The following is a 24,581-nucleotide window of genomic DNA, read 5'->3' as shown; positions in this document are numbered from 1 at the left end:
TAGGATCTCAATTAATTATACCACCTTAAGGAGAAGGACTAAAGAGATAAGGCACCGGCGGTGCTGTAAGAGAGAGGGGAAGACACTTTGGGGGCTTGTCTTGGGGTCAGTGAACAATTAGCCCAGTGTTCTGTCTGGAATTTGCATCCACGTATTTTTCTCTGAACAGAGATGATCTTGATTTAAGATCAAAGCAAGACAGGTACCCTCCAGACAGAATTTCCTAAATCAAAAACTGTACAGATGTTTTTGGATGCTTTCTTAACCACAGAGATTGAGACAAAAATCTAACTCCTTCAACCTAGTAAATAGCAAGAAAAACACACCAAACATCCCATGTCCAAAGACTCCAGGTTCTCTAGTTTATTTAGGTAGAGTGGGCACTGGGTAAAAGACACAAAAGAAATAAACACCCCAAGTCACCGGTGACATCACTAAATGCAAATCTGTCGTTCCTTCTCTGTAATTCTTAGTGTTTTATTTTTGCCTCAGATGACAGGAAGCGGGTTATCTTTTACTTTTCTGAATATTTACCCTTCTTGGTAAAATCCCCTTTACCTTCCCATGTTCTGTGGGTGTTTCCAATATTCACTCTTTAGCTTTCCCCTCCCTCTACTGCCTCTCAGACAGCACATCCAATTTGACATCTGTCACTCCTAAAGTTTCTCTCAGCCTTAAATACCTTTAGTTTAGATGATTTACATACACAATGCACACACACAGTTGAAAGCCTTTAACATGTTCACTGTCATCAATAAAGTGCAGATTAAAGAATGTGATACCATTTTCCAAGGAATCAGTCCCCAGTAGATAAAGGCCCGTGATGCTTCATGGGTACGCAAACATAGACACAGTAGTGGTAGAAACACACATTAGTACTGTCCTCTGCTAAGTGATCCACCAGTGTTTAAAATGTCTGAGCCTTTGGAGCTAGCAAGATGGCTGGGCGGGGGGGGGGGTTAAAGGTACCGCTACCAAGCCTGAAAACTTGAGTTTTCCCCCAAAGACCCACATAGAAGGATACAGCCAACTCTTGCTGATTGTTTCTTGACCTCCATACAGGTACTGTGGCATGCGTGCTGTCACAAACAAACAAAGAGATGTAAAAAAAATATGAATCCTTTGCTCCAGCAGGCTTCAATTTTAGGAAATAGAGACATTTTCAACCCTACAAAAAAAACTGTTTATTTTGTTTTGTTGTTCTTTATGTAGAAAATCTAGAGATAACACTAAATGTCCAGCAGTAGAAGTTATATTAGGGATAGGTGGCAGACTCCTTCATGCATATGCTACATGGCCAATAAAAATAGTGGTTTGGAGCCCAGAGAGATGGCTCCGTGGTTAAAAGCTCATATCCATACCACTCTTGCAGAGGATCTGCATTTGATCCCCAACACCCACATCAGATGGGTCACACTTGCCTGTAACCCTGGCTTCAAGGGATTCAACTCCTTCTTGTCTCTGCGGGCATAAACAGACACACACATGTGCACATCTTTCAAGATAAAATGGATCTTTACAAAGATGCTGTTCTGGGCTGGAGAGATGGCTCAGAGGTCGAGAGCATTGCCTGCTCTTCCAAAGGTCCTGAGTTCAATTCCCAGCAACCACATGGTGGCTCACAGCCATCTGTAATGAGGTCTGGTGCCCTCTTTTGGCCAGCAGGCATACATGCAGACAAAATATTGTATACATAATAAATAAATAAATATTTAAAAAAAACAAAGATGCTGTTCTAATGGAATTAGTGATTTATAAGTATAGTTAATTCCTCAAGAAAACATCTACAATGCGTGTCAGGGCAGTAAGTCAGATTGTGCAAAAGAACAGGTAACGGTAACCCCGCTTTGCTAAATAAAGGTGTACCGACTGGCAGGAAGTACATGCACATATTGCTCATATTGGGAGAATGAGAATATGATAGATGATTTTTATTTTCTTCCTGTTAATTTCTATGTTTTCTGGTAATTTCTACTAATGTAAGCATTTGGGAAGTAGAGGCAGAGAGATCAACAGTGTAAGTAAAACTTCTTTGCAATATATTGAGTTTGAGACAAGCGTGGGCTACTTGAGATCCTGCCCACAAGTGAAAATTTACCAAACACCTATCACATGCCCACCATTATCTTCCACAGCAATGTAAAGAGCCCCAGACAGGGAAAGGAAGAACATAACCTTTACTTTACAAGCAATGAGCTTAGGGAATTTGCGGTGTTTTGAGCAGGGGATGCCATGATCCATGTAATATTTAATTTTTTCTTAGATTTATTCTACGAGATCAGAGTTTTGCCTGCAGATTTGTATATTCCCCATGTGTGTGCCTGGTGCCCTCAGGGGTCAGAAACTGGAGTTAGGAACCATGATGAGTGTAGCGAACCAAGCCTCTACAGGACCAGCAAGTGCTCCTAACCACTGGGCCATCTCGCCAGCTCCGCGTGCAGAAATTGTTGTAAAGTTCATTCTGTCTGCAGCCTGACTGATGGAAAGAACAAGAAAGTAGGGGAAGGATATGTCTCCAATGGGATCGAACTGGCAGGCTGACGTCCACACACCTTGAGAAAGAAAAAGTGCTGGTTAAAGTCAACTGAACTGAGACTCAAAAGGGGCAGGAACTGGGGTTGGGAGTATAGCTTAGTTGTAGAATCTGGGCATGAGAGTTGTCTGCCACCGTGCCTCATTTTTGTGGCGCTAGGAGTTAAACCTAGGGTTTGTGTGTGCTAGGCTACCAACAGAACTACATCCTGGGCCCCATGTTTGACAATTCTTTCACGGTGAAGTGAAATTTAAAGGTAAGGTGCTATGCCCCCCCCCCCCCCCCGCTATCTTTAGATTGAGAATTCCTTGGACTTCAGAGCACTTGAAGTCTCACAATGCTGAATTTGGAGACAGAGAGAGATGATAAAATATGGCTCAGGAAACCTCAACTCTGAGTCTGTCCCAATTTTGAAGCCTGCTACGTAGGAGGCTCCCTGGGGAGAGCATATTGGCTCTTAAGGCTCTTTGCCTGAGCACCAGCGGAGGTAAACTTCCAGCCTACTCTGCTTTAAAAGCAGAAAGGAAAAATGAGAACTAGGAAAAGGGAAGTGGAAAGGGGCGAAGTGGGTGTGGAGCAACGTGTCGCGCATCCCTCGTGAAGCTCCTGTCTCTAGGTGAGGAGCAAGGAATGCATCAGCCGGACTCAACGACAGCATATGGCGGTCTGTCGAGTGCGCTCGGCTGGAAGTTTGTGTGGAGGAAAGTGAGAGGCGAATGAACATGCCAGATGGTAGTCACCATCACAAGCTCTCGGTGGATCTAATGGCAGGGATGGGAGCAGGGAGACCCCCAACTAGGTGAAGGGACTGTCTGACTACATTCATGGCCGAGTGGCTCCTCCACCATCGCATCCCATCCATTCTGGTTGCACCAAGTCAAGAGCAGCGGGTCCAGTTAGTGTAAGGGCTGCCTGCTGGCACAGCCTAAGATGCTGGTACAGGCCTCCTGGCACAAACCAAGGCCTTTTGGGTTGCTCTTGGCATTGTGCTGGTTACGGAAAGTTTGGTGCTGCCTCACCCCACAGAATCTCTGCCTATTTCCATAGCCCATCATTCTTGTGAAGCTCGTCTGCCTCCAGCTTCCATTCCCCACCCTTCTCCTGACACCCCACCCTTGGCTGTGACCATTAGCAGTTGGCATATTTCTTGACTACACGCAGGTCCTTTTTGTCCTTCCCCTTGGTTCCTTGGAAGTCTGCCTGAGTTTGAGACTCTCCTTGTTTATAAAACCATTTAACTATAAGAAGCCTTGGCCCTCTGCTTTCCAGGGCTGGGAGTGGCTTGGCTGACCCCTGTGGAGTCAAGGGAACCAGAGGAAGCCCGGAGACAGCTCCCTTCAAGCTAGAGGGAGCTACAGCATTTTACTGGATGATGGGCCAGTGTGGGGCCCAAGGATAACCTTATAGTGATGCGATAAGAGCAGCTACTGTTTGGATGCCTTCCACGTGCCAGGCAGTGTGATTGCTGTGTGCCTAAGGAGGATTGGCCTGTACAGTCTCACATTAACTACTAATTCCTGGCTTTGTAAGGGACAGACTGAGGGTTAAGCAGCTTGTTAAAGGTTGAACTGCAGAAGTTGGCCTCTGACTCAGAGTTGCCTGATTCAAAAGTCTGTACTTTAAGAATTAGTTTTACATTGTGTGTGTGTGTGTGTGTGTGTGTGTGTGTGTGTGTGTGTGTGTGCTGGTATCACACGAGTGGGGAGGTCAGAAGATAACCTACGGGAACTGATTCTCTCCTTCCGCCATGTGAGTTCCAGGTGTCAAACTGACGTCATTAGTCTTGGTAGCAAGCACATTTACCCACTGAGCCACCTTGCCTGCCCAAATCTGTGCTCTTAACCTCGCTGCTACCACCTTGGTAGGTCTCCAAAGGGTCCGAGAAAGAAGATTCACTGATATCCAAGGGCTTTGGAATATCTATGGAATGTGTGCACACATATTAAGTTTCTTATAGGCATTGATGAACAGGTTTTCTCCTCTCATCACCTCTAAAATACATCATATGATGGACGTGCAAGAAAACCGAGTCTCAGCGAGGCTCCCTGGCCTCTAGATGATTAAGTTGAGCTTTCATCCAAGTTTGGCACATCCACTGCCAGCCTGGGCAAGCTACCCACATCCTTTGTTCCGTCTAGAAGTACAGTGGTATTTATCCCTTAACCTACTGGATACCTGGACTCAAACATCCATGATTTCCAAGCTGATGTGCCATGTTGCTTTGAAGTGTGTGTGTGTGTGTGTGTGTGTGTGTGTGTGTGTGTTGGGGGTGTGGTTGAGGGAAGAGATGACACATTGGGCCTTTGTGCTTGTTACTTCCTGACACAGGACAGAGTGTGTGTGGATGGAGTGTAGAGACCCAAATGGCTTTTAAGCACACTGTCATCTTCTCTCCTCCCTCTCTTTCCAAATTAGGGTGAAGGTTGCCGAACTGTCCCCTTGGCTGGACATGTGGGGTTTGACAGCTTGCCTGACCAGCTGGTGAATAAGTCAGTCAGCCAGGGCTTCCGCTTCAACATCCTGTGTGTGGGTGAGTATTTCCATGGCAGGAAACTCTATTACAGGATATAGGTCCTTAATGGCTCGATGTAGCTTTGCAGGTAATTAGGTTAAATAATGTGTCATTCTCGTCTAGTAGCAGACTCGCCCCTCCTCCTCCTCTTATCCCTTTGTTTAGTTTTGTAAGCGGCCAGCTGCAATTACTTTTTTCCCCCTCTGCCCAGACGAGAATCGGAGGCCATACCTTGGGGGAAAAAACAGAGCTTTGTGAGACTCAGTGGAAAATTTTGTTAAGGGGGGCTGGCTGGCTCCGTTGCTGCTGTCAGGTCCTTTTTGACGGCAGAAGATGAGAACCAGGACAGAACTAGGAGGGAGGTGATGGCTGAGGAAAAAGATGCCCGCCTTCCAGTGGCGGGTAGTCGGCCGGGTCTCTGCAGGTTGTGTGGGCTTGGTACAATTGGAACGCCAGTGTAGGAATCACACAGATGTGAACAAAGATCTTTTATTCCCCTACCTGTATCTCTGCCTGCTGGCCTTTATTTTGTTATGGTTTAAGACAGAGTCTCATTATGTGGCCTAGGCTGGCATGGACCTCAACAAGTCTCCCAAGCTAGCCCTTAATTCTCAGTCCTCCTACCTTAGCTTCCCGAGTGTCAGGATCACGGTCACACACCAGCATACCTGTATGGGAAGGCATTGTTTTAGCCCACTTGATATGCCCATCACAGCACAGCAGAGTCATAATATTTGTGAAGTGAACGAATGCATTGAGCCCACAGGAAGCATTTGCTAGACTTTTCAACAGGTTCTCACGTTAGTTCTTCTGGCCCCCAGGCTGCTCAATGAAGCCTAAGAAGCCTCACACTCAGGGAGAGGAGAATTGAGGGGGGCAAGGGACTTAGCTGAGGCAACATGGAAGAACTGGAAGGGCCATAAAGCAGAGCTATAGGCCTGGCTGACCTCTTGTTCCTCCCACTGCCTGTAAGCACTGTCAGCAACAGCCCCCGAGACCACGAAAGTGCTTTGGAAACCATTGAGTACCATCAAACAAACATGAGGGACAATAGTACCTTTTCATTCTTTAAGAATGTGTTTTGCAACCTTAAAAATCCCCAATTTACAAACACAGTGGTAACATGTAATTTTCACCCCACAGTGAAAGAGAAGTATACCTGCATATTTTCACCGACCTCCTTCTGAACCATAATGGTCACATAAATACCATAATAAAGCCCATTTTCACACTGGCTGGAACACTTGCAGGCTTCTGATAATTTCCTTCTCTTATTTTTGTATAGAGCATCTAGGGAACTCGTTCACATCATCGATTCAAACTACCACTGAATTATATGCTTTACTGTTTAATGCACTGAAAATTTCTTTTTTCTTCTGGATGTGGTGGTATAGATCTATAACCCCAGCACTTAGGAGGCCAAAGGAAGAGGATTGTGAATTTGAGTCTAAGATTGGCTGCATGATGAGACCTTGTCTTGAATAAACAAACAAATAAATAAAGATCTTCAAAAAATTTTTCTTTTTATTTTTCGAGACAAGGTTTCTCTGTGTAGCTTTGTAGCCTGTCCTGGAACTAGCTCTTGTAGACCAGGCTGGCCTTGAACTCACAGAGATCCACCTGCCTCTGCGTCCCGAGTGCTGGATTAAAGGTGTGCGCCACCACCACCCAACAAAATTTTTTTGAAGTCATTCATTTTCTTGTTTTTTTTTTCTCCTCTATTTCCAGTACTCTTTACCAGGTCACTCCCTGTAGGGAATTCACTGTACTTGTAAGGACAAACAGAGCAATAAGGTCACTTCTAAATATGGGTGACAGGCAGTCAGCGAGGCTCACTCTAGCAAAAGTGACTCATTCCCATGTATCAGCTTTGGAGCCTATGAGACAAAAATATGTGCTTTGTCGAATTACACATCAGAGGCCTTAGAGTCTACACAGAGGTTGCCAAGTCTAACTCGCAGTCATGTTTAGGTGTTAATTAGGACAGGGATAGAAAATAAATGTGAGACAGGGTATCAACCTCAAGAACAAATGTCATCACGTCTAATATTGGCACTACCAAATTTCTGTTTAGCTAACAAGATCAATCTTTGGCTAATGGCCAACTTATTTCACACAATATTTGATGACTGAAATATCCCAGTGCACACACATACCATATTCCCTTGGCATTCCTCCCAGAATGCCTTATGACCTGTGCTGAAATGGAGATGAAAGCAAAATGACAAACCCACCATAAGCAACCTTTCAAACTAGAGCAATAGACTGGACTGACAAAGCCCTGTGACTCAGAATGACACTCGGATGACAAAGTGTAGGGAAATGTCTCATAGGAATCTTAAGAGTCCTCGGGGCCCGCAGGCTGAGGCAGCCACAATCAAGACGAAGTGAGTGGGCTAGTCAACTCACATTCCCACCAGGGTATTTCTTGCTGTCTGCAGTGCTTCTGCATACATGCACCTGACAGCATGAAGCTGCTGAAGGGGCTGGGGCACGCTCTCTCAAAAGGGAAGGGAGGGAAGAAACAAAGTCCCTTTCATCCCCAAGGAGTCAGAGATCTTTTCATTCTCTCTGCTTCTCAAGCTCGAGGAAATGACTGCCCTCCTGTAATGCCCATAGATAGGCCCATTAGATAAACCAGTCCCTATACTGGGTCAAAAGACGCCTACAGTGTGTGCATCCCATTCTCTTGCTGTATTCATAACCTTGCCATGGCTCAGGGAACCCTCAACTTGTATCAAGGTCACAAGTGACTCTGAGACTGCCATCTCAGCCCAGCTATAGTACTGTGAACTGTCACGGACTTGGCCCAGAGTCCACGGTGAGGTTACTGAAGGTGATCATTACTCCTGCAGGAATTTTAGAGACTGTGTTCTTATGGCTAGTACATCTATGTGACTGTCACATTTACCTTCTTGGTGACTGTTTGAAAATGCTTCTGTTTGGTTCCAGAAATTGTTTACCTGAAGTATTTTTAGCATCAAATTATGGCAGCGCTAGCCTTGAGAGCTACTCTGAGAGCTAGGGCAGGCTTTTTTTTTTTAACATTATTGTCTATCTTGATGCTGTCCTGCTGATCTTATGCCCACACCCAGCAGAGTGTTGTACATTTATGTGGGCCTAAGTGCATGTGTGTTTGTTGAAATTGAGAGAGGAGGGAAAGAGAATTTTTATGAATCCAGAACCTAAATTAGAGTGCAATAAATTGACTGTGCCAATAATTTCCATCCATGATTATTATGACTTTTAGCTAAGCATAAAGATGTGAGCATATATGACCTCAGTCTCATAGATTCTCTAAGGTTGACAGTAGTTACCAAGCAAGGTATCATTCCCTCATCCTCACCCCATCAAAAATCATATCCCAACCCCTTAGCTTTGGAGATTTTGAGTACCCTGTGACTGTAAACATCCTTATAGGAGGCCTCAAAAGAAAAACCTGAGGCCAGGTTGTGGGTTGTGGTGGCACACTCCTTTAATCCCAGCACTTGGGAGGCAGAGGTAGGTGGATCTCTGTGAGTTCAAGGCCAGCCTGGTCTACAAGAGTGTAGAAGGAGCTGCAGGCCACTTCCTGCTGCCTGGCTCCCAGCCACCAGCTAGCTTTACCCAAAATAATTACACGGAAACTGTATTCATTTAAACACTGCTTGGCCCATTAGTTTCAGCCTCTTATTGGCTAATTTTCACATCTTACTTTAACCCATATTTAGTAATCTATGTAGCACCATAAGATGGTGGCTTACCAGGAAAGATCTTAACCTGTTTCTGTCTCAGAGAGGAGAGGCATGGCGACTGCCTCACTTCCCTTCTTCCCAGCATTCTGTTCTGTCTATTCCACCCACCTATGTTCAGGCCAAGTTTCTTTATTAATTAACCAATGAAAGCAACACATAGAAAGAAGACCCACCTACATCACAAGAGCTAGTTCCAGGATAGCTAGGGCTGTTACACAGAGAAACCCTGTCTTGAAACAAACAAACAAAAACAACGAGAGAGAGAGAGAGAGAGAGAGAGAGAGAGAGAGAGAGAGAGAAACCTGTGCAGGTAATACCAATGTTCTGGGACCTGGTGCTTTGTACTGCAGGGAAAGAGCCCCAAAGAGCCTTTACCCCTCTAAATGTGCTGGCAATGCTAATGGCCATGAAGAACACGGCTCATAATGATAATATTTACTTTGAAGCTGCTCAGGATTCCAGGCTCAACTGGGCTCTGTTGAACTTGGAAAACACACTCAGGACAAGCAGAATTGAGGCTTTACTGCAAGAGGTATGCAAAGGGTAGCTAGTAGTCTATGAAGGTCAGGCTAATGTTCCATTCCTCTATCTCTGGGAAAGGCAGGTGTTAGCCTTAAGCTGCCATAGTGGTCGGTCACTGGCTAACACAGCACCACGGGAGAAAACAGTCCCATGGTTTGTGGCATCCACCGATTTGCATAGTGTCGTTATTTCCACCGTAGCTAGTTTTAAGCTATGGATGTCACAGAACACGAGTTGGGGAAGAGGCACAGGAAGCTGCATGTGCTAGCTGAAACGCACCACAGTCTGTCAGGTCCCAGCAAGCACAGGAAAGAGAAAGGACAAGGTCGCATAGCCAGGCATGACCTTGTCCCTCTTCACAGACTCCCATGGCCAACTCTAGTTCCTGGAGTGTTTCCTTTTGGACACCTCCCTGTCGAACTCAGCGGCATTTTCTCTTGGCTTGTTCCACCATTTACAGCTGAGAGAGACCTCTCTCCAAGCAAACGTGGACTGTGGCCATCTTGTTCTTTGCTGTGATTTCAGCCACTGTAATTGTATCTGGCTGTGATCAGACAGAGGCTTTGTAAATACTTGTTGAGCGACTAAATGAACCAATAGGTCATGCTTGTGGCTTCACTAGAGTGTCTTGGTTCAAAGCATTGGCTACTTGCCTGCCTCGATGAAAATACTGGCTCTGCTGTGGATTAGTTTGTGACCTTGGACAGTCATTTCCTCTACAGTATATAAAGGAGGAAACCTGGGTCCAGAGAGGAGGAGGAGGAACTTGCAAATTCATGAAGCTAGTGGATGACTTGGTTAACCTGACTATAAATTAAGGGTGAATTGTGTCTAGGGGCTCACTGGGTTACACCTTTTTTTAGGGTTAGACCTTTTTTTTTTTTTGAGACAGAGTCTCATTTTGTAGCCTAGGCTGGCCTGGAACTCACAGACATCTGCCTGCCTCTGCTTCTTGGTGTCACCGTGCACAGCCAGGGGTAGAGCTCTTGTTTAACCTGGTGGACTTGAGTCCCTGGACTCCATTTCCAGCACTAAAATGAAAAAAAAAAACAACTATAGTGTCTACCTTATAAACTTGCTGTAAGGAATAAATACAACCTATGGAGGTTGAGGGTAGGCCTCAGTAGTTGAGCACTTGCCTCAAATGTGTGAGGCCCTTTGTTCCATCCGCAGCACTACATAAAAGAAAAGAAACTGTATATTTATTCATGGCCATCTTGGCAGAGAGCACATAAATGTGCTATAAGCAAATGCTATTGGTGGATGCCTAGAAGTTCCAGCACTCGGGAGGCTGAAGTAGAGCTCATCTCAAAACTAAGCCAAACCACCCTTCCCAGGCAAAAAGACCCGCTGTTGTTCTTCCAACCTTCCCCTTTTACAGGAAAAAAGACTAGAACCCAGACTGGGGACAGGGCTGAGATTTTGTCACATGGCAACATAGTGGTAGCATATGAAAGATTTATCTCTCTTACTTCCTTTCTCTTTCTTTCTTTCTTTCTTTCTCTTTCTTTCTTTCGAGACAGGGTTTCTCTGTGTAGCCCTGGTTGTCCTGGAACTCGCTTTGTAGACCAGGCTGGCCTCGAACTCAGAGATTTTCCTGCGTCTGCCACCAGAGTGCTGGGATTAAAGGTGTACGTCACCACCACCTAGCAAATTTAAATTGTTTTAAAAAAGACATTTACTTATTTTACATGTATGAATGTTTGCTTACATGTACATTTGAGTACTACGTGCATGTCTGGTGTCTGAAGAGACCAGAAGACAGTTTTGGTCCCCCTGGAACTGGAGTTACAGCCAGCTGTGAGCTGCCATGTGCATGTTGGAAACTAAACCCAAGTCTTCTGCAAATGCAGCTAGTGCTTAATCACTGGGCCGTCTCTCCAGCCCCTGTTATTTTAAAAAATTGTTGTTTCCAGTACAATGTCAACAATAAGCCAAGTGAGAGGAAGAACAAGAGTTCAAAGAGTTAAGAAACCCTGCTCTCCATTGTGACATGCTCTGGGAGGGCTGGGGAGAAGGGGAGGGAAATTGAGCCCTTGGGACTCGTTGAGTTTCCTGCTGGAAGCCAGTTGCCAAGTTCCTACCTTCTTGCTGAAGCATGATGGAATCCGCTGACCTGATCCCAGTTAGACCACGTGTCATTTCCCCAGACACATTTCCTAGTGAGCCCAAGGCGACAGTATTCTAGTCTCAGGCTGAGTCTGAGTCAGCCACCGAGAGAGGACGTCCCTCCAGCTCCAGGTCCCCCTTGATGGCAACTGAGAGCAGAAGAAGCATCCAAGAGTCTCCGGAGGAGCTGGTTGCATTTTCTGCCTTCTTCTAATGCCTACATTTATTGCAATTCCCTAGACATGGGAGTTCTTCCTTCTGTCCCAGACCTTCATTATTTAACATCTAGTTGCCACAGCCCTTTCTGTTGCTGGCAGGCGTCTGGGTGGTCAGTTTCCTTGCCGGTCCTCCCTGCTGCTGGGCCTAGGCCGCCCAGCTCCCATTTCTCCAGCTGTGCAAACAGGGTGTGTCCCGGGCTCCTGAGACCTTCCAAGCAGGGCTCTCTCCAGGCACTGTCAAGGATACAGAGGATTCTCTGGGAATTTCTAGGATGTGGAGGCAGTGTGCCCATTCAGGAGGGCTGGGGCGATTGGAGCCTGCCGCTGGCCAGGGGCAGCAGTTATGAGCTCAAGGGACAAAGAGGATGAAGTTGAGGCTGTACATGGGAAACCCATTAGACTTACAAAAAAAACTAGATGAAACGCACCTGAAACACATGGGTGTCCACAGGGAAGTTGAGTTGGAGCACGGCAGCCGTCCTTGCATTCCCACATCAGAGATTCTGGCCCTGATGGCCCGTGAGCTGTGCCACTTTGGTGGGGTAATGGGTGCTGTATTCTCCCGCATGCCTGAGTCTGTCACCTCCCATGACAACGACCTCACTGCACCAGACTTTCTTGGGACCTGATTACTTTCTTTAGGGAAGGACAAAAAGGGGCCTCTTCTTAAGAAAATTATTGTCCCTGATGGATATAGCAGACCCTGGCTGGAAACACAGTCTGTGTGAGGATTTCTGTATACCCTAGCCATTCACCTCACAGTTATGCCTGGCTAAGAAATAGGGCTGCAGACCTTGGGAAGCAGGCTAACTTGAAAGCTCTCATTATAGGTAAATTTTTTATAGGTCATTGTTTAGGATAAAAGGAGCTTGGAAGATTCATAGTTCCACACACTGAGCGGATAGGGAGAAAGGGAGCAGCTTTGATTCCCCATCATGCAGCTCTATGTGTGCAAGTGTGTACTGCTGATATCCGGGGACTTTTGCCAGGCTAGAAATTACCCAGAGTAAACCTAAGTTCAACCACAAGGATAAGTCAAAGGTCACACAGTCTCTCCTTCCTTGGGAAGAGATAGGAGAAGAGGAATGGAAGCTAGGAAAAAAAAGGTTGTGCGGTCTGAGGAGTTTCAAAGGATGATCCAAGGTCATTAACTTGTTTGTTTGTTTGAGATAGGGTCTAGCTAAGTAACCCTGGCTGTCTTTGAATTTACTCTGTGAGTCAGGCTGACCTTGAATTTAGATCCACCTATCTATGTCGTTCAAGTTTTGGGATTAAGGGCAAGTACCACCTTGCCAAGCCTGTTTCTAAAGACCAGGCTGGTCTCAAACCCAGTATGGAAGAGAGGTTGATTTGACCCTTCTTATCTGCCTCCGTTACCCGAGTGCTCCGATTACAGATCTGGGTGGCGGCACGTTGCTCAGTTCCTTCAATGCTAAGCCTTACTCTACTCGCTGAGCTACATCTCCAGCCTAGCTACTGACTTTTAGTCCTAATATTTCCGATTCACTTGGGTAGGATGAGGAGACAAATACAATCTGAAGCCATAGAGATGGTTCGAAGTAGTTTTAGTGCCTAGCCCAGCTGTGGCTTCATGTCAGATTCCCGCCGAAGTCCACGACACTAGCTTCTCTCCAATGTGTGATTGTGATGCCTGATTCTCCAAAGACTCCTTGGTTCTAGGCCGTGGTTTGGCATCCTCTAGTGTCCCAGGAATAACTTCCCCAAACCTTTACTAGTCCACCATAACCCTTCCCCTATTCATCGCCCAAGTGTGAAATTCTAGTGGCCGGATTTCATTAGTGTCACACAGCTGACATGTTAGCTAAGCAAACAAATGTTTGTTTGAAATGTAAGAAGAACTTGTGGCTTAAGTTCATTCCTCGGTAGATAAAAGATGGTCTCACTGAAAGGTCATGTAGGCTGGGAGAAGCCAAGGTTAGAGACAGTCTCCCCACTTAGGAAACAGAACTGTGACATCTGTGGAATTGAACACTGTTTAGGCCTGGCAGAACCTGAAGCAGGGCATGAGAGGAGGGGGTATTTATTTAACAACTGTTATTTCTTTACATGTTCTACTTCAAAAATACAGAAAAACTAAAGAAAAATGAAACCTATACGTAAGCGCACTACTCAGAGATAAGCATTAATAAAAGTATATTATATTTCTTTACAGGCTATTTTTAGAGATAATTATACCCCTCTATCTGTATATATAGCATTTCTTTCTCTGCCTCTAAAAGCAATGTATGCTCAAGGTAAAGCTTCAAATAACAGAAAAAAATATGAAGGCTAATGTGGAAATTTCTCTAGGATTGTGAGCTATCTGCAGCTGGCCTGTCTGTGCTTTCCTTTGTCTTATAACTGATGCTCTATATCCTATGTACTTCTACATGGTTTTCATGTAGTGCTGTAGTATGTATATACACTTCTTCCTTCATACATGCATGTGGCTACATAGTCACTGTGCGATATCTTCTGCTTTTCAGGGGAGATAGGCTTGGGCAAGTCCACCCTCATGGATACCCTGTTCAACACCAAGTTTGAGGGGGAGCCGGCCACCCACACACAGCCAGGTGTTCAGCTCCAATCCAATACCTATGACCTCCAGGAGAGCAACGTGGGGCTGAAGCTCACGATTGTGAGCACCGTGGGCTTTGGGGACCAGATCAACAAAGAGGACAGGTAAGGAAAGCAGTGGGGTGGGAAGGTGAACGGAGGAAAGGGGCTTACCATGGGAGTCTTGGAGAGAACACAGACTCTGGGGCCCATCCTGTCTCACTAGAATGACGTGGGCAGGCAGCTTATAAACAGGGCATCATTGGAGGGGCCCTGTCTATAACAACTGTGCCCCTCCATATACTTTGCCAAAAGAGGGGTGTCTTTCTAATACAAGGGTGTGGAGCCTTGAGTCTGTTCAGCCCTGTGCCAGGCCCTCCGGTACTTTAATAATCTAAAAGGAATGGCTTAATCTCTGCTCGCAAGGCATTCATGGGAAAGACCTGTCTTAAGCAAATAATTTCCACCAAGAGGAGTATGTCCTGTGAAGGACAGAGTACAGAGAAGTAAAGGACAGGCTGCAGTGAGACCACAAGGACAGGAACAGTCAGTTCTATGCCCAGAAGCCAGAGAGGCTTTCTCAGAAGCCTCAGGATGTCAGTGACGTCAGCAGGTGGGGGGGATTGGGAAGAGGGACCAAGGAAGTCTAAGCAAAGAGGAAGGAGGAGAGCCAGGAGAAGTTGTAGGGGCTTCAGGATGCATGTGAGGGGTGAAGGAGGCTGAGATGAGGATATGATAAAGCCTAGGGCAGGGGAGGAAAAGCTGGTAGGGCCCTCACACAGAAAGGCCCACTCAACAGTCTTTTTTTTTTCTTTCTTCGAGACAGGGTTTTTCCGTAGCTTTTTTGGTTCCTGTCCTGGAACTAGCTCTTGTAGACCAGGCTCACAGAGATCCACCTGCCTCTTCCTCCCGAGTGCTGGGATTAAAGGCGTGCACCACCACTGCCCGGCTCCAGTCTTTTTTTTTTTAATGTTTGTAAGCCAGGAAGTGGTGGTGCACACCTTTAATCCCAGTACTCAGAGAGCAGAGGCAGGTGGATCTCTGTGAGTTAGAGGCCAGCCTGGTCTACAGAGAGAGTTCTAGGACAGTTAAGACTGTTACATAGAGAAACCCTGTCTCGAAAAATCAAAAAAAACTCTTTGTCTGTGCAAGCGCAGGTGTGTGTATCATAGTATATGTCCCATGGTGCATGTGTGGAGGTCAGAGGTCAACCTCTTAGTTGTTAATTATCACCTTTAGTCTTGTTTGGGAGGGTGGGTTTTTTCTGTTGTTGCTATTCTATGCATATGACAGACTGACTGGCTAGAAAGTGAATTCTATCTCGGCCTCCTATCCCAGGTAAAACCATTTGGATTACAGATGTGTGTCACTTTCTCCAGCTTTTCCTGGGTTCTGGTGATCTAAACTCAGATGTTTTTGTGGCATGTGCTTTATTCACCGAGCCTTCTTCCCAGCCCTTTATTTTTAAGATTTATTCTACTTTTAAGCATGTGTACATGTATGTTCATGTGTATGCATGGGTGGGGTATGTGCCTGTGAGTGCAGGTGCCTGTGGAGGTCACAAGAGGGCACCAGATTCCCGGGAGCGGGAGCTGCAGGCATTTGCCAGCTGCCTGATGTGGGTGTTGAGAAGCAAACTTGGGTTCTTTGGAAAAGGAGTACAAACTCTTTTTTTTTTAATATTTTTATTTATTATGTATACAGTGTTCTGTCTTCATATATGCCTACTCGCCAGAGAGGGCACCAGATCTCATTACAGATGGTTGTGAGCCACCGTGTGGTTGCTGGGAATTGAACTCAGGACCTCAGGAAGAGCAGCCAGTGCCCCCAACCTCTGAGCCATCTCTCCAGCCCCCCGAGTACAAACTCTTGACTGCTGAGCCCTTTCTCCAGCCCTTGGGTTTGGCTTTTTGGGGGGGGCGGGGAGAAATTGTTGATTTATTTGTTTTTGGAGTTAGTTCTCACTATGTATCTTTGGCTGGCTTTGAACTCTCAGAAATTCACCTGCCTTTGTCTCCTGACTACTAGGACTAAAAGTTCACTACTACACCCAGCTTGCATTTGTATTTTGTTTTGTTTTGTTTTTTGAGATAGGGGTTTCTCAGCATAACAGTCCTGGTTGTTCTCAATCTCACTCTGTCAACCAGGCTAGCCTCAAACTCACAGAGATCCACCTGCCTCTGCATCCCTGACACTGGGATTAAAGGCGTGTGCCATTGCTGCCTGTCTTTGGTTTCATTGTTGTTGTTTTGTTTTACTTGGGATTTTGTTCATTTTGTTTTGTTTGAGACAAGATGTATCCCTCTCTGGAACTTGCTCTGTAGCCCAGGCTGTCCTCATCTGCAGTAGCTTCTCAGCTAGGGGAGGGCCTCAGGAGCCCCGTTACCTGCTGGGCTGGAATGTTGTTCCTCGGGTCTTGTGGAGATCACTGCAGCTGTTTTGGACTTATGAGTCCAATAGCGCTCTTGTGTACAGAAAACAGCATTTTACAGCATCCCTCCATCCTCCAGTTTTTACATTCTTCCATGTCTTCTTTGATGTTCCCTGTGCCATTGTTGAGGGTTGATGCAACTGTCCTATTTAGGGCTGAGCGCTCGGTCACTTCTTAGCAGTCTGAGTTCTGGGCCCCTGTGCTAACGGCTGCCCACTGCAGAAAGAGCCTCCCTGAGCAACGACGAGAGCAGCACAGGTCTATGGCTAGAAACATCAATATTTGGAAGGAGGTTTGATAAGATGTTCCTTCAGTAAAACAGCAGCAGCAGGTTCCCCCTCTGACCTATTGTTACTATCCCAACCATAGGCTTCTGACCAAGTGTACAGTAACAGACATGGATTCCATCTTGTGGATCAGCCTCAGATCCAATCAGAAAGTAGTTAGTTGCCCCGTAGCAGTTACACATCTTGGCTGGCAGATCAGTGGATAAGATCTCTGGTGTCCTTGGTTCCCTAGTGGCCTGGGTAGCACCTCCCAGCGCTATGGAAGTTGGCCAGTAGACATTTTCAGGTCACTTCCACATTGATTTCTCTGTGTCCAGTAAAATAATGTGATCTCTTTAGCAAGAAGGTCTTAATATTAAGTTGTGGTGAGCAACCAGGAACATTGGTGATAACCTATGAGGCCTGCAAAAGCAGTGACTCAGAGAGAGGTGTGCTGTGCTGGGCACTGGAGTTTTTGTCTCCTAGGAGCAGCGTTGTCCACCCGTGTAACCTACCTCTGTTCAAGCTCTTTTTAAAAAATATTCATTTTGTGTGTATGTGCGAACACAGTCCAGGGAGCACGCATGTGTGCACCTGCACAACATGTATGTGCGTATGAGTACTGGTGCCTGCAGAGACCAGAAGAGGGCATCGGATCCTGTGGAATTGGACTCACGGGTGGGTGTGAACCATTCAGACCGGGTGCTGGGAACTGAACTTGGGTCCTCTGCGAGAGCAGTGAGTGTTCTTAACTGTTGAGCCATGTCTCCAGCCGAAACTTTTTCAAAAACTGTATTTTAATTTATTTTTGCTTTATGCACATGAATGTTTTGTCTGCTTGTACATATGTGCACCATGTTCATGTAATGTCTTTGAAGCCAGAAGAGGGTGTGGGAGCCCCTGAAACTGGAATTACAGGCGGTTGTGAACTGCCACTTGGATGGTGGAACCAAACCCAGGTCCTCTGCAGGAGCAATAAGTGTTCTTAACCCCTGAGCCATCTCTCCAGCCCAAAATTTTATTTGAAATTAGCTGGCAAAGTAGTAATTTTCCATAAGGCTTTTTCATATGTTCTTAGTTTGCTTTCCCTTTCGTTCTCCTTCATTTCCTCTATCTTTCCCCCATTTCCCTGCCCAAACTGTTGACCTCCAGTGCACATGTAGTTTTTCAAGAACTGAAACCAATTCTGTTTTTTTACATGAAATTCTAAAAGGAAGACACCTCTCTTTTGAAATAATTGCATTTACTTATTAAGTAGTTGGTTTTTTTAAAAATTATTTATTTATTTATTATGTATAGTGTTCTATCTGTCTGTATGTTTGCTGGCCAGAAGAGGGCACCAGATCTCATTACAGATGGCTGTGGGCCACCATGTGGTTGCTGGGAATTGAACTCAGGACCTCTGGAAGAGCAGTCAGTGTTCTTAACCTCTGAGCCATCTCTCCAGCCCCTAGTAGTTGTTTTTTTTTAATTGTTTTTATTGAGCTATACATTTTTGTCTGCTCCCCTCCCTTCCTCCTCTCTCTTCTCCTACCCTCTCCTATGACCCCCATGCTCCCAATTTACTCATTAATGAATTGTTTATTGTGTGTGCATGGACATGCACACATACTCCATACTGGTGCCACGGCATATGTGTGGAGATTGGAGGACTACTTTGGTGAGTCACTTCTGTCCTTCCACCATGTGAGACCCTGAGCTTAAACTCATGTCATCGAGCCCTGTAGCAAGTGCCTTGCTCTGTGGCATCGTCTCACTGGCCCCAGTCACTCTTTGATTTTTCTTTTTATAGGATTGCTTATTTCACTAATCTTGCTTGGTTAAGCATCACTTAGAGCCTACTCCTTGTCAGTTGAGTAGTTGGGCCACAATCTGAGTGTTACACTTGGCTGCGTATTCTCTTTAGGAAGTCTTCAATAAAATTTCTCACAGTCCTTTCAGTTGAAGGCATTCTGCATGTGGACAGTGTCTTGATCAAGAGGGTTGGGAATACTGAACAGATACTGCCTCGTAGGCACTAATCTACTTCATTTGATTTCTAGAATATCCCTTGTAGTGTCTCATGATTTTAAATTGATAGCTGGGCATGGTGGCACATGCCGGTAATCATAGCACTCGGTAGACTGAGGCAGGGTGATTGAGAGTTCAGTGCCAGTCTGCATAGCATATTGAAAATTTGTCTTTAAAAAACTAACTGAATTAATAAAATATATGATAGATAAATTTTTAAAATTCAAATAGTGCAAGCACAAATAGGAAATGATAAAGCTTCTCCGGGATTAGGGTAGGGAGCAGTAATGAAGTAAGCTAAAATCCCCTGTAATAAAAAGCAGTTTGTTTTTGTTCTTGAAGTGCTGGGGATTGAACCTAGGACTTTGGCATGCTAGACAACCACTCTAATTCTGAGCTATATCCCCAGCCATATTTAAATTTTCTTTTATTTATTTATTTATTTTTAAATTTTTATTTATTTATTATGTATACAACATTCTGCTTCCTTGTATGCCCACATGCCAGAGGAGGGCACCAGATCTCATTACAGATGGTTGTGAGCCACCATGTGGTTGCTGGGAATTGAACTCAGGACCTTTGGAAGAGCAGTCAGTGCTCTTACCCTCTGAGCCATCTCTCCAGCCCTATTTAAATTTTCTTATTTGAGTCTAGGTTAGCTTTGAACTCTATCCGTAGCACAGGCAGGCTTTGACTTTGTGATTCCCCCTTCCTTATAATCCTCTCCTAGCCTCTCTAACAGTGGGACTGTAGACCACTGCCATCGGGTCCTATAAAAATAGTGTTTTCTACATGTTATCAGGGGCATTTTAGCACAGATCTGTAAGTACAACTGCATTGAAAAGGACTTCAGAACGCCCTGCACTTTCTGTGGCATATATTTAAATAAGGACAAAACAACCCAACATGGTGGGAGTCATGTTTGGTGTTCTACCCTTGTAGTTACAGTAGAACTAACTGTAAGCCCAGCCCTCAGGAGGCTGAAGCAGAAAGATCAAGAGTTTGAGGCTGTCTTGGGCTACACAGTGAAACCCTGTCTCAAAAATACTAAAATGGGGCTGGAGAGATGGCTCAGAGGTTAAGAGTACTGGTTGCTCTTCCAGAGTTCCTGAGTTCAATTCCCAGCAACCATATGGTGGCTCACAACCATCCATAATGAGATCTGGTGCACTCTTCTGGCCTGCAAGCAAACATCCAGACATAATAAATAAATAAATAAATAAATAAATAAATAAATAAATCTTTAAAAAATACTAAAATGGAGACTGTAGATATTCTCCAGTTGGTAGAGTAATTGCTTAGCATGCACAAAATCCTGGGTCTGATACTCAGCACTGCCTCCAAGCGCAATAGCACAGACCTGTAATTGTGGCACCAGGAAGGTAGAAGCAGGAGAATCTGAAGTTCAATCCCATCCTCACTGCACAGGGAATCTGAGGCCAGCCTAAGGCACTCGAGACACTGTCAACAAAGAGGCACGCATGCGTAGGATCCCAGCACGTGCAACATGGAGGCAGGAAGATCAGGAATTCAGCGCCAGTTTCAGCTTCAGAGTGAGTTTGAGCCCAGCTTGGTTGCATTATGGGAGACTGTCTAAGATTAAACACACACACATACATACGTACACACACACACAAGTGTATGCATGCACGCACATATACAACAACAACAAGTTTGCTGGGTATGGTGGCATGTGTCTTTAATTCCACCACTTAGGAGGCAGAGACAGATAGATCTCTGTGAGTTCTAGGCCAGCCTAGCCTATTTAATGAGTTCAAGGCCAGCTAAGAGTACATAGTGAGCCTTTGTCTCAAAATAAACAAACACCCCCCCAAAAAAAACAACCAACCAGCACATAAAAACTCCAACTACTACTAATAGATGAAAGAATAAAGGAATAATGAGTGCTGGAGAAAAGGGAACCCAAGGGTGAGATATTTCAAGATAGGCTAGAGAAAAGAGTGTCTAGGAATTTAAGCTTTGGTCTCAGACAGGCCTCGGTTCAGCTCCCATATTGCCATTTGCTAGACCAGGGACCTTTGGCAAAATAGTTCAATTGTCTATGCATCAGTTTTTAAGTCACCTGTAAAATAAGTATGACCTAATCATCTTTACGCTATTAGGCTGCGGTATAACATACTTGACATGGATGACCAAAAGAATGCTGAAACCTTGCCTGGCACAGAATGGCTAATAAATACCTAATAAGTAAAAGGCATTATTATGATCATGATTTTTACTGGTAAGATTCAAAGGAGAGTAGCATTATGTAGCATTTAGGAGGGAATATAAATGAAGTCCAAGAAAAGGAAAAAAACATTTTAAAAGTCCATTGGGTTTGGCAGCTTGAACATTGTATTTAGGACTGATCATTCCCGGGAGATTGTAAGTAGAAATTAGGTTGCCATTCTGTCTGTTTATTTGTTTGTTTTTGTCTTTTGGTTTTCTGAGACTGGGTTCCTCTGTGTAGCTTTGGAGCCTGACCTGGAACTAGTTCTGTAGACCAGGCTGGTCTCGAACTCACAGAGATTCTCCTGCCTCTGTCTTTCAAGTGCTGGGATTAAAGGACGTGTGCTATCACTGCCTGGTTTAGGTTGCCACTATTACTTGTGAATGGGACATAGAGACATCAGAACAGGGCAAAGGCAATAGAACAGGAAAGTGAGTACAAGGTCAGATGCATGTGTGCATGGAACTGTCCCATCTCTAAGTCAGCAGGGCCAGAATGGTCTGTTGAAGAAGTGGCGCTGGGAAAATGGGCCATCCATCTAGAAAAACATAAAACGAGACCCTCCCACACAAACACCGCCACAAATATAGATTCTTCTTGGACCAAAAACAAACTCTAAAAATATAAAGAGAAAATGTCGGAGAATATTTTTATAACTTTGGGAATACAGAAAGCTTTTTTTTTTTTTTGGTTTTTTGAGACAGGATTTCTCTGTGGCTTTGGAGCCTGTCCTGGAACTAGCTCTGTAGAGCAGGCTGGTCTCGAACTCACAGAGATCCGCCTGCCTCTGCCTCCCGAGTGCTGGGATTAAAGGTGTGCGCCACCATCGCCCGGCTACAGAAAGCTTTTTGAGTTGTGAAATAAAGTCTAAAAATCACAGAAGGAAAGATTTGTTAGGTCCAAGTTAACTAGAGGAAAAGTAGTTTGGGACTGGAGCGATGACTTGATGGTTAAGACCACATGATGCTCTTTCCAAAGACCTAAGTTTGATTCTTGACACCCATATCAGGTGACTCGTAACCACCTGTAACTCCAGCTCCAAGGGATCTTATGCCTCTGTGGCAGACACCCGCACTCACATGTACATACCCAAACACATGCATGTAAATAAAAATGATAAAATAAAACATTTTTTTCAAAAAGTATTTTACTTTTCTTTTTTTCTCTGGTTTGTCAAGACAGGGTTTCTCTGTGTAATGGTTCTAGCTGTCCTGATACTTGCTTTGTAGACTAGGCTGGCCTCGAACTCATAGAGATCCGCCTGTCTCTGCCTCCCAAGTGCTGGGATTAAAGGCATGTGCCACCACGGCCTGGCGTATTTTACTTTTCAAACTATAAAATACCATAAAGCAAAAGTGAAAACAAGCTACAGATGGAACAAAAATATTTGTAACCTATGTAATAGGAAAGGATTTTGACATAAGAAGAGCTTCTACAGTTCCATGAGTGATGAACAGATAATTGACCGTGAAGGGAAATGAGTGGAACAATCCCCATTCTGAAATGATGCTCATTCAGCTTCCTTAGCAATTAGGGAAATGCAAAATAAAACAATGACTTTTTCACTCTCAGATTTGCAAAAATAAAAGATGATATAGTAGCCAGTACCACCAGGGAATTTCATTCATGTGGGTGTGTAAATTGATTCAGATTTTTTTTTTTTGGGAGGGCAAATTTGGCAGCATCCATTAAATTTCTGAATTTGAATAATTCATGACCCAGCCATTCCACTTTCCTTTGTGTTGCCCAGAAAACACAAGCGCATGCTTATAGGAAGCAATAGTGTTCACCGCAGCATTGGTTATTATATTTAAAACCTTTAACCTACCTATATGTCCATCAATAAAGCAGCTACATTAACTGTGATTCGACTATACCATGGGATTGTATTTGCAGTTTATATTCACATGGATACAGCATCAGGTCATGCTGTTACAAAATGAGAAGTTGTATCATGGTGTCATGTGTGGAAATTCCCCCCCCATACACACAGCAGATAATCTTCTATCTGCATATAAATATATAGGAAAGCTCTGAAAAGATATTCAGCAGACAGAAAACAGTGATTATCAGTGAGGCAGGAAGAATGCATACATAGATTGTTTTTGTAATTGAAAGGATGCTGTTTTAAAAGAGGAAATAGATAAAGTAGGAATAAACCGTGGGTTTAAAAAGCTGGTGAAAAGAGATAAGACAGTGTGTGAAAAGAGATAAGAAGGACAGGGGCAGTAACTGAGGATAGAGAGATGATGAAGGCTTAAACAGGAACTGCTACATGTCTATAGTGTGCCAGAAACAATGTGAGAGGCTTGTGACACTGTTGGGGACGGCGGACCCTCAGACCCTGAATTTTCTGTGACCCCTTGCCTGACAGAGTAAACAACTTGTTTTCCTGTGCTTGCAGCTGCTCCGAGCACCAGTCCCTCATGAGTTCCTGATGGGTCTTGGTTTTTCTGGTGGGCTTGCAACTGAAAAATTCCAAGAGCTAGGACATGGCCATTAGTCAAGGAGAGCACTATATAAGCTGCCCTGGAACACAATAAAATGGACATTCTTGATTCAAGGATGACCCGTGTCTCTCTCCTCTCTCTCTCTCTCTCTCTCTCTCTCTCTCTCTCTCTCTCTCTCTCTCTGTGTGTGTGTGTGTGTGTGTGTGTGTGTGCTTTTCAAACTCCAGCCCCTAACCTGACTCGCAAACTGTCCTGTGGTATACAGACAGGCCAGTACAAGAAACATTACATTGATTAATTGATTGATGGTGCATATGAGGGTAATGTTGTGTCACAGGACTTTTCCTGGGGCGATACAGTACACACATCTACTCATCCCAGCTAAGAAGCCCATGATAGACCAAGGTATGGACACCATCAAAGTCCAACTTGGTGAACCAGTAAGTTTTATTGGTTTTACTTACAGGGGTGTGGGTGAGCGGTTACTTACAGGAGCAGAAATGACGCAAAGACAGCTGCATCACCAAAGCCCACCCTAGCATGGGTGACAGACAGCTAACAAAAGCTGGGAAACCTAAAGCATACTGCACAGTGTTCAGGCAACTCAACAGGTTAAAGAGTGTTCTTTCCCAAGCTTGGCTGGTTTCTGCTTCTTCCAGGCAGCTGATGTGGTCTGAGAGTCTTCTTTGCAGCTTGGGCTTGTTTAAGAGTCCTCTTTGTAGGTTAGCTAGACTGAGATGGCCTCTCAGCAGTCTTTGTTGTTTATTCTTCGAAGGGAGAAGCCTAGTGAATCCGCTCAGTTTCAGGGACTTCCTGAAGCTACTTTGAGTTGTTTACCTTCTGGATGAAGGGGCTTCTCCACAATATGGGATGTTTCGGTTTCTAAGGAAATGGCTACACGACAGCAGCTGTGCTAGTGAGCGGGTACCAGGGTATATGCCTGAATGGTAGAGAACAGCCTGTGGGAGTTGGTTTTCTCCTACCATGGGGGTCCAGAGCATCAAAGTCAG

At 44.9% G+C, this 24,581-nt stretch overlaps 1 protein-coding gene across 1 annotated transcript in view; it reads left to right on the top strand.

Annotated features, from left to right (window-relative positions):
- Positions 1 to 14,114: 14,114 nt before the first annotated feature.
- LOC121444719 (septin-6) overlaps positions 14,115 to 24,581 on the top strand; it is a 62,009-nt gene continuing 51,542 nt past the window's right edge. The window contains exon 1 of the mRNA XM_041646622.1: positions 14,115 to 14,310. Within this exon, the coding sequence (XP_041502556.1) occupies positions 14,144 to 14,310 (167 nt within the window). The 5' untranslated portion in view covers positions 14,115 to 14,143. The remainder of the gene's footprint in view (positions 14,311 to 24,581) is intronic.

This window comes from Microtus oregoni, unplaced genomic scaffold, assembly GCF_018167655.1.
Source record: "Microtus oregoni isolate MIOR12 unplaced genomic scaffold, Mior012 000138F_ref0000102, whole genome shotgun sequence".
In the NCBI taxonomy this organism is placed as follows: domain Eukaryota; kingdom Metazoa; phylum Chordata; class Mammalia; order Rodentia; family Cricetidae; genus Microtus; species Microtus oregoni.
This window is presented reverse-complemented; position numbering and strand designations above follow the sequence as displayed.